The following is a 16,568-nucleotide window of genomic DNA, read 5'->3' on the forward strand; positions in this document are numbered from 1 at the left end:
TCAATTATAACCAAACTAAACTGAATAAAAGACCCACGTTTTTGTCTAAATAGCAACTCAACTGAGCATAGCAGACTCCCAGAAACTGGTCTCCCAAAACTGCCAGACCCTCCAGCCCCAACAAATAAGTGTCCTGCGATTTTGGGCCATACAGAATGGTTTTCAAACGGGGCCAAACACAGTGCCTGTGCCTGCTTTTGTTTAGTGGCCAACAGCGATGCCAACTGCAGTCACAATCCACTTGCTCGTGCTTATGGCAAACATGCCTCCTCCCCGGCCCTCATGCAGATTTATTTATAGAATTTAAATTTAAACAAAAGCGAGCAAGAGTGACCAATGCGCCAGCGGCTTTTCCATGGCGCCTGCTCCTGACAAGCTGACAGTCCTGCTGAGCCTGACTCTGGATCCCGGGATCCTGGCTCCTGGCTGCTGAATCCCACCCAGGCGACATTTCCACTTGTCATGCTTTTGCTTGAGTAATTAAATAACATTTTCCTTCCGCGCTTTACACGCTGGCCAAAACAAAAGCGCCAACAACATTGACAGCCGCTGAAAGTGACGGCGGGATCGGGATCCGGGTGGTTAAAGCCCACTGACAACTGCCGATTGGGGGAGGGTCCTACATAAGTATATTGTAATAGGTATTGGGCTTTTACGAGAAATAACAACATGCGGAGGCATCAGCTCTAAACTGCGGCAGAGAAGCAAATTCCAATCTGTCAATCTACTTTTTGGAAGAGCAATTGGGGGAAAAAGTAAAAATAATTGTCGAATGATTATTTAAAATACTTTTGATAATTTCTGAAAGAAAGTGAAGATATAGTTAGATGTGTATATAACTATCTTTTAAATGAAACCTACTTATAAATTATGGAAGACACATGAGTGGTATTTTTATTAACCTATATTTCTTCCAAATATGCTTTCTTTTAAAAAGTGCGCCCAAATTAATAAGTTTTATAAAATGTACTACTATTAAATATACCAAACGCAATTTTATGATGTCTGCCAACCCTGAAAGAGCTTCTAGTTCCGAATGCAATATTTTTAACCAGTCTGGCATCCTTGTTTATTAAAGAACTTTCCGCAGCAAGTTGGCATGTTTTTCTAATTAGTTCGAAATATTGCCAGTCTAAGTTGTTACAAGTGTGTAGGTTTTCTTAAGAAAATTCAATATATTTTATACGTCCGGACAACTTTCCGGATTAACATAACATAACCGCATTTATGGAAACGTGGCAACACTGATTCGCCATTTTGGCCAACGTTCTTTCTTTCGTGATTGCCAGTCGGCAGGTGCGCATGCGTTTCACGCTTCCTGGAATTTTTTCTTCGAATTTGGTTTAACAAAAAACGGAATGGTAAGGAGTTTCTTGGAAAGCTATAGAAATTTGTCTTAGCTAAGTCCCTGTTTATTTTTGGCAGCCAAAGAGGAACTGGCGCCGGACCAAGTGCTCGGTACACCTGCCCAGGAGCGAGTTGGTCGAAATACAGCCCAAGATGTCCGGCACTAGCGCTGAAGAAGGGCCATCTTCCTCTGGATCTGGACCCCGGATGACTGTGGAGACTCTTTCACCCAGACCCGCAAAGGGGGAGTCTAAGGAACTCTCGGCTAGCGACGGGTGTCTTCACCCTGTGAAGACAAATACCAAGGCCAATAAGGTAGTTGAGACTGTGAAGGGTCCCATTTTGCCACAAGGGTCTCAGGTTGGCCGCCTGCTATCCGTAAGAGAGAGTTCGGCTGGGCCTTCGGAGTGGGATGAGCGCCTACTGCCCTCCAGCCAGATTCGCAACAAGGAGAACAAGGACTATCGCAAGAAGGGTCTCCTCTTGACCGGGACTATGCCAAAGAAAAAGCTAGGCGGGGAGGGCCAAGGCTGGAAGGGCTTCTCCCAGGATGTGTCCCTCTACAAGAATCTAAATACCCCCATGCAGCCTAGTAAGAGTTGTATTGCCATATCAAGCGATAAAGATGATATGGCTAATCGGAAAAAGGGAGCGATTAAAAAGAAAACCCAAATGCCGACTGGGAATCCCCTGAAAAGGAGTCACTCCTCTACTATTCCGCTTAAAAACGATAATCCCCGACAGGCAGGAAATGCCACATTCCTGGATAATCGGGATGCTACGATAAAGGAGAAGCTTAATGATCCTATGTGGTGCAACTTGAGCTCAGAGGACTTTGTTTTCCAACACAATCTGGATAACAAGATTTTGGTGAAGACAGTGATGCCAAAGTTTCTAACCAAATTGCAGCCGTCAACTAGTAAAGATAATCCGCTTGAAGATCCAAAGAGTCTGCAGTCCCAATGGATTGCTCCGCAGAGCAGTAATAAGGACATTTCCTTTTCTAAGAACCAGGACAAGATTGCTATGGACAAACTGATGCCCGAGTTGGTTAAGCCTCCTCCCATCTTGAACAAGCCCCCGGCTAAGGAACCTGATCCTCTGAGTGAAGACTTGATTATCACTATGAGCGACGACGAGGACTTGCCCATTCGCGTCTCTAGTAAGGAAAAGTCTAGTCGGGATCCCATGTGGAGCTCGACCTCCATTCGCTTGAAAGACAGTAAGAAGAAGGCAAATGTGGTTGAGAAGGCAAAGGAAGAGAGCGTTTGGCACAAGGACAACCTGTGCGAGGTGTCCATGCGGGAAATCATGGACCCAGATGTTCCTCCCAGCACCATGAAAGGCTTGCGAAGCGTCGAGGCGATCTGCATGCGGCTGAGGGGCATCGATGTGCCAGGCAACTTGGGCATCCTTCAGGAAGCGCCCACATTTGAGGAACTCTTTGATGTCCTGAATATTTAGGATTTCGGGTACTTGGATTTTAAAGCCTAGTCGGTCGAGGTTAAAGTGTAAAGTAACCGAGAACCGAGCGACTAGGAGTCTATTTACTACTGGAAATCAAAAAAGGAGCATATTTCCGCACATTTGTTCTAGTTGCTTGCTATAAGCTTAGCACTGAGAAGTCCCTGTGTTCTTGAAAAAAACCAAAGCTTTATATATTTTATAATACATCCTTAAACATGCTGATTCTTGTAATATTAAAGATTTATTTGAAAGTAATATTAAAGTTTCACAAGTCCATTTGAAATAAGTGGTCAAATCACAATTCCCTTGTTAACCTTACAATTTTACTAGAAACATATATGTCTTTTGAAGGAGGAATAGTTCTTAAATCAAATATTATACTCGTTGCAAACATTTTCCCAAGTCTCTGCTAGTCAAATATATTTTTGCAAATATTTTTAACCATTTCACTCATTCCCAAGCCTTCCTCTGCAGCTTGTAACAATAAATACTGTGTGCAGCTGCAGCAACAATAGCTGGGAAAAACAGCAATGGCATCAATTTTTTGTAACATGTTGCCAAACATGGCCGAGCCACGCCCACAGTCCGTAGTCCACCGCCCACATTCCACAGCCTGGAGCAGAAGGACTCCTCCGGCAGATGCCGATGGCGATGGCGATGCCACTGATGTTGCTGTTCCTGCTGCGGTGGCCACTTAAATGTCGTTATGTTGTCGGGTCACGCGCAATGCCCCCTGGCCTCCCAATCCGCATTCACATCCATGACCATGTCCTTCGTCCTTTGCCACCATCTATAATTTTTTTTTTTGGCCAGCGGGGCCAAAGGGAAAAACAACTTTATTGCCGCAGCAATTATGCGTAGCTAATAAAAATGTGCAGAGGTGTTGGCCGCAGCGGGGGGTCGGAAAATCTGGGAAAATCGAGGAGCTGGGGGGGTCGGAATAAAATTTTCCTGGGGCAGGCAGCATCGACAGCGAAACGATTTATGCAAGCGGGAATAATTAATGCGCTGATTTATTTAAAAACGTGTTTTGGCATTCAAATGAAGGCGCCAATTCTAGCGAGTGCTGTTCTTTGTTCCATTAACCCATGGAGGGCTGCCCAAAAAAAAAAATCTATACATATCTAGAACCATTTTGTTAGTTTCCCAGGCATTTCGAATTTTTCTCATCGCCTTCTAACCATTTGAAGTTCAAAGTGCTAGCCACCAAATCGGGCATTAATGGGTTAACATGTGTGAATTCTCGCGCTTTGTCGAAATGCAAATTTATATGCCAGCTTTTGACAGCAACAACAATCGCATAACCAAAACAAACAAGGCCAAAAAAAAAATGGGGAAAAGAAGAAAAATCAAATATGTTAAGCGGCATTTAAGCGAATGTATGTGCCACACGAGATAATGCCCCCTGCCCTTCCCCTACTCTTTGTTTGTGTATTTTTCTAAAAATTTGCACGCATTGCATTGTTGTACTTTTCGCTGTTTTGGGTTCTCTGTTTGTTTGTCTTTTTGTTTGTTTGTTTGTTTGCGGCACACACACATGTGCGGTTCCCAGCAGCAGGGTCCCCTAAAAGTATGCAAAGGGGACAAACGGAAACATGAGGGAAATCGGGATAAAAGGAAGGCGGCACACGCCATTTGGGTGGATTTGTGGGTGGCTATAAGGTTATATGGGTGTATGGGTTTGCAGGAGATGTGGGAAATGTAAACGGAATTGTTTTGCCCGCTCGATGCTGCATGTGTGTTGTGTGTGCGGGTGTGGGTAAGTGTGGGAAAACGTGCGGGTGTGTGTGTGACAAAGGGATAATGACTGGCAGCCAGGATATACCCACACCCACACCCACACACACGGCGCGCTGCGTGTCTTATCACCAATGAAGGAAAACACGCACGGCCGCTCAACGGGCTCAAGGCAACGCCAACGGGGCGTATTGACAACGACTAGGATATGCCCACCGATTCCCCCCTTTGGACCTTTGGGTCCTGGAGTTTGCTCAAAGGACTTGCGTCGGTTTATCCTGCGGGAGGGAGAAGTTCGAAGCTGCCAGGGGGAAGTGCATTGTGAACAGGTTGTCGGCCTTTTTGGGCAACATGTACATATGTATGCACTTGTTGATAAGCTTTTAGTACCTCAACTAAAATATTGTACTGGGTATTGTAACTATTGAGCCTTTGTTGTTTATACATTCAAGTTTTGGTTGTCAATAATATGAGTGATCCTTTGTGAAACAAATAGAGTTTTTCTATATGGTTTCAAAACGATATAACAACATTAAAAAATGATTTTTATAGAAATAAAAAACTAAATACATTTGACAATATATTTATCATTTTTATTTTTTAAAAACACATTTAAATGACAATTAAGTTTAAGGGACCGAATTTTGTTTAATAAAAGTTCCCTAAGAGTTCAATGATTTAAGTACATGCTAGCGAATAACTGTAATTCAATGTATGATCATCATTTTTAGTTTTATCTAATACTTACTTTACACAAAGTAGAGAAAACTTTAATATCGATTTAGGTATTTAAAAAATATTAAAATTATCTTCAAAAAGTTTGTTTTATTTTACTCAATAGCAAATAACTTTCTTAGAAAATTATCTTCAATAAGTTATATTTTATTTTACTCAATAGCATTGTACTTCATAAATATTAAAATATTTAAAATTAAAGTGAAAGCCCTTATCAAGTCAAAAGTTTTTAAATCCCCCGCCAAACCTCGTTACATTGTGCCAGTCACAGCGAACAACAACATGTTATCGATAACTACCATGCAACTTAACATTGCCATTCTTCATTAGGCCACTGTTAAAAACGGTGCTGGTAGACGTCTTTATAAAAGTATTCTACAGCACTGATAAATTTGAATTTAAATTTGAAATTTCAAACTAAATAGAAAACACAGTTTTACCTATAAAAATCAATCCCAAAGAAATCGCATATTTAGTTTTATAAAAATAATTGCACTTTATTTAATTTAAGCCCTAAATTAGCATTACAATTAGGTGTCTAAAAGGTAATTTGTTCAACAATTTCCATTACGTAGGGGGCGCACCTGCCACGCCCCGAAATGCATCAGCAAGGGGCAACAACAACGACTCGATTACAGTTAAATGACTATTGTTCACTGACTCAGTTTCCGAGGGGCGTTCTAAGGTTTCAAAGTCGACGGTTTCTTTTTGGGGCGGGCCGTTTTGGGACATCATTGCATTAACGTAAACTTAGACAAACGGGGTTTAAGCACTAGTTATCACATAGTAAACTTATGGGGTAGGTGTTTTCCTTCGTTGCGATTGCATTGACTTGCAGTTGAGGGACTCCGAATCTGATCCAGATCAGATAAGCTATCTTAGCGATAGCCCAGCAGGTATTTGGGCAGGTAGGTGATGGAGGACAGCAGGCTATAGCTTTTCGGCAGAATAAAGAGTTTTGGGGGGTCATTTGGGTAATTTATTGTCATGGAAACTACAGAATCTTGCCACCAATAATGTATATATGTACAGGTCTTAACCACCAGCGTTAACAATCACCACATCAAAGGGGCCATAACCATCTGCTGATGTCACCGGCACTTCCGTTCGATCTTCGGCGCTGTTTGATCATTAGTTTTTCGATTTTAGTTGTTGCATGTACCACACCAGATCGTAAAATAAAATGTGTTTGTTATTATAAGGTAAAAATAAAAAATGAGAGAGTGCGAAATGACTAACAAACAAACGAGTGACAGCATAGGGACTACAATAAAGCGATTAATTACAATTCCAAGTTGAGTTCGATTAGGTTATAGGAAACGACACCAGAAGAACACGCAGATAAACTAAACAGTGCTTACGAGTTGGTCAGTCCCTTGTAGAACCAGGATTTCCAGGACTTGGATGACTCCTCGTCGATCTTGGACTCTACCTCGGCACAGAAGTGCTTCCGGTCGTGGGACCGTCCACTTCGGCAGTCGCAGATCAGTCGCTTCTTGCACTCGGCATCGCAGGTGGGTCGCGCCGGGGAGTTTTTCCAGTAATATCTGGAAGAAATACCATATTAAATATTAAAAATAAAATGTTGTAAATACAAAAACCTACTTGTAGTACAGCTCGAAGAGCTCCTGATTATTAGTCAGCTCGTTGAGCAGATTGTTCCAATCACTGGGACGCAGGGCCTTCATGTTGTAGGCCGCTCGGGCTGTGTAAAGTTTGTACCAAATAGGGTAGCCATACAGATTGGCCTCCTTGAGGTTCATTATCCAGGACTCGTGGTCAATGACCAGTCGCGTGGTGGAATCATGATCACCATCCACGTAGTAGATCCGATAGCCAGGGTTCAGATCGTAGTAAGGCGATACAGAGGGTCCAATGTAAGCAATGCCATTGGGATGAGCTGGAAAAAGGTACTAAATTAGTATGTTTTGGTATTAGTTTATAAGATAGAGTATTACTTAGATCATGAGGATCGTAGAACATTTCAAACTCATCGTAGTGCGTGTGTCCATAGAACTGAGCAGTCACTGTGCTCTCATAGCGCGAGATGATCTTGTAAAAGTTGCGGGACCACACCTTCAAGCAGTCGGAGTGTCCTGGTGGAATATGGCCTATGACGTGCACCTTCTCGTTGGAGAACTCGGCACTCTGAAGCTCGTAGATGAACCTAGAAGAAAGTATTAATAAAGATTGGTTTTAAGAACGTCATATATTTTTTCCCACCATTGCAGCTCTGTGGCGGGATCCGTGGAGTTGAGTAGCAGCCACCAGTTCTTGTTGTTGCAGTAGTTCATGTTCAGCGAGATGATCCTGAAACCAGGGCGCACCAGCACCGAGTAGAAGGCACCACGTCGCACCGTGTGGGTCACACTTTGAGGCAGCCAGCGGCGCCACTGGACATCCAGTTCATCGTAGAGCCAGCTGATGGAGATGTCCACCTGGTTGACGTACGGCGGTGGAAAGCTGTTCACCGGGGCACTTTCGTGGTTGCCCAGGGCTGGAAAGATGGGTATGCCTGGGAACATTTCCACCATCTGCTTCACCGTGTCCTTGATGATGGCCAGGTTCTCCTCCTTCGTCTGGTTCCACACGTCATGGGGCGGCAGATCCCCCGTCCACAGGATATAGTCGATGTCCTTGTGCGTCTCTGCAATGTGCGACAGCATGTGATCCACCGTCCTCTTGGGGGTGTCGCACTTCCGGTAGTCCCCCCACTTCCCCGCGGCCGCATTTGGCGTGGCAGGACGACCACTGGTCAGGCGACAGCAAAGTGGCTCATTGCAGTCCGCATTGGAGCCCTCCGCATAGTGGGGATCATAGTGGGTATCAGAGATATGCAGGACCTTGAAGAAGGGAGCAGCTTCCATGGGAATGGGGAGATCGGCGAGTCGAGGTGGCTTCGGCACTGGCGGAAAGATTACCTCCCATTCGTGATACGGATTGTAGACATCCGCACAACCGTCGCCTATGACAAAGCTGCAGAGCTCGTCGGGACTCAGGTTGACCCTCTTTAGAACGTATATCAACTCGCTGCCAAAGAGTTGGGCCACTCCCTGGCACACCCGGGCACTCTGGATATTCAGATTGGTGCAGTAGTCCGTGATCATGCGGATCAGCTCCGCATCCGTCTTGCCCGACTGAATCTGATGCTGCAGCATTCCGGCACCCGCTCGGCAGGCGGTGCAGGTCACCTTGGACATCACACTGTTCTCGATCTCGAAGGCCACCTGCTTGAGGTTCAGCAGCTTCAGGGCCTTGTCCACGAAGGGGGGATACACCAGGCCATCTCCGCCGGCCACATCATACCACAGCATCCTCGAGCTCGCCGTCTGGTTGTGCCGGATGTCCACCAATCTCTGGAGGAACTCCGAGTCAGAACTGTCCGAGGAGAGGGTGCGATGGGTGCGATTCGGGTGGAGCATGGGTTCCAGGTGGGGCTGAATGCTGCGCGGCTGCTCCTCAATTACCCAGCGCTCCATTTCCGGCTGCGTCCAGTTGTTCTGCGGCCTGAGGCTGGTGAACAGGAAGGGCAGGGCTGCAACTATGGAAATGTATGATTACCTCCATTGATTCCGATGATGACCCCCCTTGGTACTCACCATCTGCCGCCGAGAGAACGGCTAGAAGGCCCAGGATGAGCCAGCATTTTCCCCTGGGTCTCGAACTCGGACTCGGCCACGGCGGCCGTTGCTGTGTCATAACTGGTGGACTTGTGGACTTTGCCACGCCAGGCCAGACCAGGTGCGGATGGGGTATGGAGCTCCACAGGTAGCAGGCGGCTTGACCTACATAACAGGGTTTACCCAAAAAAAATAACAAGCGGAGACAGCAAATTGGAGAGTCATTATTTTGTGGAACGAGTTTCATTACGGCGCTTTTTTAGTAAGTAAGTAAGAGTATGTGCAGTGGCTCATCAACGATTTCGGTTTGTTTTGGTTTTTAGTATGCAGTTTCTTTTCCTGCTTGATTTATGGCTAGTAGCATTAACATTTATGTAATGCAGAGGACAAGCTCATAAATAAACTCGCTGCTGCTATAACATTTTAATAACTGTCTGCGAAGTTGTTCAAAAAAGCTGGCCAAGTTGTCAGAAATTTTAAATCAATTCTTAGTAGGTCAAAATAAAAGGTTAGCACAAATTTCATCCATGTCTAATGGAAATACCTACTGCCAAAAGTCAAATCATTTCGGCCTGAGTTATTACATTTGATGTCATGATTGTAAGTACCAATCTTGTTTGTAAATCCTGCTCATTTATTCAGCCATAAAGGTATCTCCGCCCTACAGACCATAAATCGTCCCTTGGCTTTTGTCGCATTATGTTGCTTGGCCACAAATCCTATTGCAGTCATTTCCAGAGCTGAAAACCGACCCCAAGCCCCAGTTCCAGCCAAATCCACACCCCTTCACCACTTGACCTTTCCGATTGCCCGTCACTAGGGATACGAAATCTAAATTTCAATTTGTGTGCGGGTGTTTGCCGCTCTCATCAACATTTGACAGCACTTAAAATCTCGTTAGCTGTAAATGGCAGCCGTGTTTGAACACCCACAACACAGCAGCAACATCGGCAACACCAGCAACATGAGCAACAAACATGAGCAACATCATCAGCAATCGGGGAAATGTCACCTCCCGATGCATCTAACATTAGATGGAATTGTTGCAGCGCTTTTATTTGGATTGACAGATACATTTGTAACCCACTATTGCCGGCGATTCATGTGCGATGTCTTTATATCGAGTGTTGTTAGTTTAAAGCTTTTCTCATATGTCACAGTCCCCTGGAAACCCTCGGTTTATTTACGCTTTTTCCGCTGAGAGGGCCTTATCAAAATGCCTTATCAGCATCTGTCGTCCAGATGTGATTTGATGATGCTATATTTTATTCGCCGCTGTAGTTTTTATTTATTTTTTAACACTGGGCTATCAAGTTTCTGTTGTTGTTTAAAAGGAAGTGCCCTTATCAGTGTGAGCTATATAACGAGTTAAATGACTTAAATAAATATACATTAACAAGACTTGTACAAGGGAACAAATAATCAACAAAAGAGGCGAAGATTAAATTTAAATATATGAAATTTAATATATCATTAGCCGATGGAAAAATAGACTGTATGTTATCAGAAAAACAAATAATTTTAATGGAGTTTTTAAGTTCTAATAAGTGGTATTATTTTTTCTATGGAAATACTTCTTTAAAAGTTTTGATAAATACGTTATTCATAGTTAAAGATATGCCTCCACATTGGCGTCTTTGACCCTGACTCATCTTTAGACAACCAATTGATGGTTCTCCCATCAAAACAGCTATCACATGACACGATATTTAAAATAGCAATCAAGTGCGAGTAAACAAAACAACTAAATTCAATTGATTTGTTTGTGGTTTCTGGCCTTAAGTGTGCTTCGTGTTTTGTGCGGGCAACATATACTTTATGCACCGGGCTCAATGCCACCCATCCAATTGGCATAGCCCCGCCAAATCGGCCGACAATGCCCCATCTATAAGCCAGACACCCCGACAAACGATGGACAAGTGTCGCAGCACGAAAGTACATTGGCCTCCCGGCGGAGAGAAATCGACGGCGTCTTGTAATATCCGAGGGTTTTTCAACTGTTTTTATTTGCCGTAGAGATTTCCAGCGAAAATCGAAAGTGCCCGCTCTAGGGCGCGGGGTTCGGATCAAGTAAAAATGCATTATTAACACATTTGATAGGGGGCAGACGACCAGAAAACTCGTTTCGCGGACAAGGTTAGCCGAGGACAACACTAATTTCCAGCTGAATGCAGGTCAAGTTACAGCCATCAAATGTGCCTGAACCCGAGCTCGAACCCGCTATCAAAAGACATTACAAAACTATCAAAAGTTAGGCCAGATCCGACCAGACTCTTCCATCAACCGGTTTCATCGACAGTATTTACTACACCTGCAGCACGTGGTCAGAAAAATGGATTTTTGGCACACTCCATCTGCATCTGATGGCCGTTGTTCTGCTATTCAGCTTTCTCATTCACAATATAGTAGGTTAGTCGCGTTCATTCAGGGCACGATTACTCCCCAAAAAAGGGCCTCTCAGCGGGCCCCCCGTAAGTCGGGACAAAAAATGTATGTATGTATATGCGGCCGAAAAAACTTTCACTTTCTTTAGAAATTATTTTTGATAATATAATTTCTTCTTTCTTTCGCTTTTGTTATTTTGACGGGGCATGTGCTAAATGGAGTGGGTCCCCCACACCCAAACACGAAATCCCATATAACATCTGAATCTCCCAGGGCTTAAGTCACTCCATCCAATATTGTTGGCTTTGCTTTTAGTGTCTATTGTATAATGCTGCAGTCTCGGTCACGCTGCATGTAATGTTTTAATGAACATTTCTGGTTTTATAATAATTAGGAAAGAGATGGGAGAGCGCTGTCTACAGAGACCAGCCAGATGAAAATGAAAACGAAAGTGAGTTTCTTTTCTTTTCCAGCAGCAAATTGGCCTATGGAAATTTTAGAGTTGTGTACCGAAGTGATTGATTGTTTTCCATTGATTTCATAAAAAGAAAGCTTGGTTTTTTAGAATGTGGCCGAGAATTAACCCAATTAAGCCGAAATAACACGTTTACAAGTAATCACAGATAAGTAGGAATTATTTTGGGCACGTAAACGTTAGAAAAGTAAGGTATTTCGATTCCCCATTAAAGTCATTTCGATCTTTAATATTCATGGTCAGATTCGGGGAGTGCGTGTGGCTTATTTGCCATTCGTATGGATGAGATGGCCAAGTGGCCAATGGAACAGCCTCGTCATGACCAAATACTGGCCTATATATTGGTTTTTGTGGCTCGGGCGTTTTGGTTAGCGGGGGCTAATTAAACATGCAGCCATGTAGCCACTCATCGTACCTCAAATACCTCGGATACAGCAAACTGCACGCAAATAGAAACGGAAACTAGAATGCCAAACGAAAGCGTAAAGATGCGTAACCAGAAGATCGGATTTGTATGTACTATATACCACAACGCCTTAGAATGGGCCGCAAAAAGTGAAACAAGGTGCGGATTTTGCAAGACGGTCTGCGCATGCGTGACAAGTTAAGATACCCAAAGTGAAATGCGCAAACGTGTTTTTCCTGACGCGTTGCTTCTGACGAAATGTGTAACAGTAAATAGTGGGGAAAAAATCATAGTAGCCAACACAACTGGTTTGTAGATTTAACCAAGACCAAACCAAAACATTGATCAAAGCCGCAGACTTCGCATATTTACCTCTTCCCAAGTCCCAAAAAATGCACAATCAACGGGCACTTCTGAGCCGAACTTTCGTTCTTGACCCACAACGAACCCGCCTTTGTTCTTTCGATTTCTGTTTTCTTTGCTTTTGGCTCGGCTCTTTCCCTTTTTATGCTTTTTATTTGTCTGGTTTTATTTGTTTGCCACTTTTTCTTTCCTATGGTTACACTATTTATAGGCAATATTGTGCCATAATTCGCAGCTCTGCTCCGCTGATTGGCCTCATTTATTTGCGATTCATTTGTTTGGCTCACGATTTTCTACAATCGAACTTATGTATTTCTTTTTTGGCCTGCACTCCACACTTGTCGCTTCGCTTTGTTGTTTCTTCTGGCGAAGATTTCACCCGCCGCACAAAGAATTCGCGTTTCTCCGCTGAGAGAATCCAACCGCTCGCCGCGAACCGCCGACACTGAATGGTTGAGAAACGCAGAATTCAGCTTTTGAGTCGAGCTTCGAGCTATGCAGTTGATAAAAGTTCATGGGAAGAAGAGAGTACTTTTTAGATCCGAAAGAAAATCGGAGAGAGCTTTTTCTATATGAGTAGCTAAGTCTGGCGTGCCCAACTTTTGACAATTAATTTGTTTCAGCTATATCTCGCATGAAAACTTTTAACTATTGTTACAAAGCGGAAGTATCTGGTATATGATAGAATCTGTTCTACAGATCATGCATTGTTTCGGCTACGATCTAGTGACTTTATAATGAGTTTCTTAGTCAGGCGAATTTTTCGTTAGAATTGGCTTTGTCCATTAGCATATTTTGGCATGACTTAAACTTGTTAAATTGGTCTTAAAATGTGGACAACCTTTGTTTTTTATTTTATGTCATTAGCCACTAATTGTTTTTTTTTTAATAAAGACTGTCTTACTCAGCTTAATTCTTCGTAAAACTTTGTCTAAACTTTGGAGTGACTAAATAAAACGACTTATAAAATATATAGATTACCATTATTTCATACTTTTATTTTGAACTTCCTGAAAAATCTTAAAGAGTAATTCAAATTCTGCCATATTTGGTATAAACAGGTGTTTGCTCAAGCTCTGACTCTGCTAATTCTCCATAAATAAAGCTACTTTAAATTATAAACACTTGTATTATAATGACTTAGACCTTCCCGATCTTGATTATGCCAAGTGTTAATGGTTAGTTATGTAGTTGCCAACACCCATTCACATTATTCTCATATTTACACATTTAATGAGGTACATAATTTGCGTATGCTTATATGCGTATTTGTAGGTGATATACTACCCACCGTGACCAATCGTTTTTTCGGCTGAACAGGCTGAATAGGTGGGGGCTGGATCCATCAATCAAGTTCTGCTAACCGTTGGCCCCCGTATCCGACAAATGCACTCGGTTGATTTATGACCACCGCCTATCAGGCGGAGGACTCGATTGACGCACTCGACGAGTCATCGCACTGCTTGTAAATGGTGAACACTTCCTTCTTTAGGCTGAGAAAACGCCGCAGGCTACTGGGATCCCGCTGCACTTCTCCAGAAACTTTATCCGGTTGCTCGACATCCCGGATAACCGGAGTGGCTGCCATATCCCGGGTGGGATGGCACCTCCAAGTGAAAGTGGGCGGTCGTAAACCGCAGCAGCACCTCCTTCTATCCATCTGATCCGTGGGCATGGCATCCTGAGCTTTACCCGGACTACAGCCAAAGAATCCTAGTATCTTCTGCTTGACCAGCGATACAGTTTTGATTGTTTGGGTGAGGAAGGTGTAGAAAATAGGGTTTAGAGCACAACTAAACAGGTTTAGTATGCCAAAACTGAAGTACAGCAGCCAGTCGATGGGTTCCGAATAGGTACCAAACAGTCGCATGATCAGGAAAACCCAGGCGGGCAATCGAAGGCATATAAAGACCGCCATCATCAGGAGCACCACCACCACCATCCGTCGATGCCTGGCCTCCCTGGCCAAGGCAGCAGCCGTGGTCTTCTTCGCGGGATCCTTGACAGGAATCTTGGGCGGCAGCGAGGCCTTCTCCAGAGCAAAGGGCAGGGCCACGCCCACGGCACTGACCAAAGTGGTGGGCATCAGGAGGTCCCCACCCATCGATTTGAACTGACCCTCCTTGGGCTCCTGCTGCTGCACCTGCTGCTCCTGGTGGTAGTGCCTCCTTAGCCACAGTTGCCTCGCAATCACCGCATTCAACCACACGAAGGACACTATGCAGGGCAGGAAAATCAGGGCGAACAGTATGACGTAGTAGAGTCCGATGTCGTGCTAATACAAAATATTTATAGAATTGCATATATAGTAAATTGTTTTTCACCCAGCTGATAAGATAATCATAACATTGATTTGACAACCCCCCCTCCCTAATCCCCTTAATCGCTGTCAACTTTATGAATAAAGCGATAATCCAGTCGTTGACTTACGTCGCCGGCCAGGCACATGTGGACCATTTCCAGCTCGGTGACCACCAGTTCCTCGGGAACTACTGTCGGCACTCCTCCGCTTTCTTCGGATGAGTCATCATCCATCCGCAGGAGGAAGATTCGCTTGTACTCGTAAATCCCCAGAAGAGGTCCAGAGGCTCCAATCGAACAGGCCCAAATGAGCAGCATGCACAGGCAGCTGAAGCGGATGTCGGGATTCCAGAATCCCAGCACGGGTCTCATCACGGCCAAATAGCGGTCCAGGGCAATGGCCACCAGGGTCAAACTGCCGGACAACACCGATGTGGTGGTTATGAACGGCACGAAGTTGCACATGAAGCCGCCAATTGTCTAGAACGATTCATTTTTAGTTTATAATAAAAATCGAGTCTCAATGTCTTGATGTGAATGCATACAAATCAATTTTAATATAAAAAGGAAATTTGTTTTGAACATTATTTTAAATAAATGTCAATATTATTCTTAGGTGTATAAGGTTTAAAATAAAGCTTGGTACTTGGTTAATTCGTTGATTGTGGAATACATCAGAAGAATTACATTACTTAAACTCATTTTTCATTATAATATTTAAGCTTGAACAATTTGGAAAATACACCTGTTCTGATTTTAAATTTCGAAAAATGCTATCGAATTCGATTTTACGTTGCTTTCATTTTGTATACAACTTGGTAATCTTTTAGTCAATTGTATTATGATCTGTAGACTTATAGTAAAAGTTAATTAAATACAAACTTTTCTCAAAGAATGTACTTTTTAAACGACTATTTGTTTTGCTTAGTACCATTTTTTGCCAATTGAATTCGATTAAAATACAAATACTAAGAATTAATTATGAAAACCTGAAATGTCCTGATAGAATCAATTTATATTTAATCTATACATTTAATGGTATGCTGTTAATATATAACGAGATTAATAATAAACGGTTTCAGTACTCCATGACCAATTCTTTCGACTCACCCACAACTGCAGATACTCCGCCTGGAACTGGGCCATATAGGACACGGAGCAGAAGATGCTAGACACTAGATCACTGCAGGCCAGTGATATGAGGCAGGCTCTGAAGAAGGGTCGCAACTTCCGGCGGGTGTTCACATAGAGGGTGCTCAGGTTGCCGGAGAAGGCCAGGCAAAACAGGATGCCCACTACGGCGGTAAAGGCGTGCCTCTTGAAGCGATTCAGCTGGCTGAGATCCCCGATGAATACGCCAGGATACGGCTTGATTGCCGGGCTCGGGGTGACCTCTCCATACTGGGCCTCAGCCCACTTTAGGTACAGCACAAGTTGATCGAAGGTATAGTGGAGCAGGGCCATTTCCAACTCCAAAGCCCGAAAGTATGCCGCGCCAAAGGTCCGGACCTAAAAGCTTCCGCTAACAGACTGCCGACAGATTTATGACCACCGACTACCGACAACCGATGGGCTTAATGTTTCATTATCGGGTACCGCTTATCGTTCAAATTGCTATCCACTGTCATTACTATGCGCACCTCGTTGCACACGCCATCATCATCATAATGATGATTTTACTGGCAATCCTTCATTCATGCCCCTAAAGCTTTTTATTTTGTGAGGGGAGGGG

At 43.7% G+C, this 16,568-nt stretch overlaps 3 protein-coding genes across 4 annotated transcripts; 1 reads left to right on the forward strand and 2 right to left on the reverse strand.

Annotated features, from left to right (window-relative positions):
• The first annotated feature begins 1,106 nt into the window (after positions 1–1,106).
• LOC108008857 (uncharacterized) lies at positions 1,107–3,079 on the forward strand. The gene is made up of 2 exons (XM_017072761.4): positions 1,107–1,361; positions 1,426–3,079. The coding sequence occupies exons 1-2, from the start codon at positions 1,359–1,361 to the stop codon at positions 2,809–2,811; spliced, it is 1,389 nt and encodes a 462-aa protein (XP_016928250.3). The 5' UTR covers positions 1,107–1,358; the 3' UTR covers positions 2,812–3,079.
• Positions 3,080–5,757: 2,678 nt separating this feature from the next.
• On the reverse strand, positions 5,758–12,996 carry LOC108010045 (sphingomyelin phosphodiesterase). Of its 2 annotated transcripts, none has more exons than XM_017074855.4 (7): positions 12,545–12,996; positions 8,886–9,071; positions 7,510–8,827; positions 7,245–7,453; positions 6,892–7,186; positions 6,648–6,833; positions 5,758–6,222 (listed from the first exon to the last, which is right to left on the reverse strand). In XM_017074855.4, exons 2-7 carry the CDS (start codon positions 8,983–8,985, stop codon positions 6,165–6,167), a joined length of 2,166 nt encoding a protein of 721 aa, XP_016930344.3. In that variant the 5' UTR covers positions 8,986–9,071; positions 12,545–12,996; the 3' UTR covers positions 5,758–6,164. The 2 variants fall into 2 exon arrangements, with proteins under 2 accessions (XP_016930344.3, XP_016930343.3); XM_017074854.4 differs by lacking the exon at positions 5,758–6,222 and adding an exon at positions 6,243–6,406 and having other exon boundaries at positions 12,545–12,995.
• Positions 12,997–13,532: 536 nt separating this feature from the next.
• Positions 13,533–16,475, reverse strand: LOC108008851 (gastrin/cholecystokinin type B receptor). The gene is made up of 3 exons (XM_017072756.4): positions 15,947–16,475; positions 14,966–15,316; positions 13,533–14,810 (listed from the first exon to the last, which is right to left on the reverse strand). The coding sequence occupies exons 1-3, from the start codon at positions 16,298–16,300 to the stop codon at positions 13,953–13,955; spliced, it is 1,563 nt and encodes a 520-aa protein (XP_016928245.3). The 5' UTR covers positions 16,301–16,475; the 3' UTR covers positions 13,533–13,952.
• Between the last annotated feature and the right edge of the window lie 93 nt (positions 16,476–16,568).

The sequence above is a fragment of the Drosophila suzukii genome, chromosome 2R, assembly GCF_043229965.1.
Source record: "Drosophila suzukii chromosome 2R, CBGP_Dsuzu_IsoJpt1.0, whole genome shotgun sequence".
In the NCBI taxonomy this organism is placed as follows: Eukaryota; Metazoa; Arthropoda; class Insecta; order Diptera; family Drosophilidae; genus Drosophila; species Drosophila suzukii.

Excerpts from the sequence above, each read along its gene's own strand:
- LOC108010045 (XM_017074854.4), bottom strand. The coding sequence starts at position 8,985 with ATGACACAGCAACGGCCGCCGTGGCCGAGTCCGAGTTCGAGACCCAGG. Across the intron at positions 7,187-7,244 it reads CTACGATCCTCATGATCTAA|CTCATCCCAATGGCATTGCT; the intron begins GTAATACTCTAT and ends ACCTTTTTCCAG. Across the intron at positions 6,407-6,647 it reads TACAAGGGACTGACCAACTC|CGCCGAAGATCGAACGGAAG; the intron begins GTAAGCACTGTT and ends ATGATCAAACAG.
- LOC108008851 (XM_017072756.4), bottom strand. The coding sequence starts at position 16,300 with ATGGCCCTGCTCCACTATACCTTCGATCAACTTGTGCTGTACCTAAAG. Across the intron at positions 15,317-15,946 it reads CGGAGTATCTGCAGTTGTGG|ACAATTGGCGGCTTCATGTG; the intron begins GTGAGTCGAAAG and ends GAATCGTTCTAG. Across the intron at positions 14,811-14,965 it reads ACATGTGCCTGGCCGGCGAC|CACGACATCGGACTCTACTA; the intron begins GTAAGTCAACGA and ends ATTTTGTATTAG.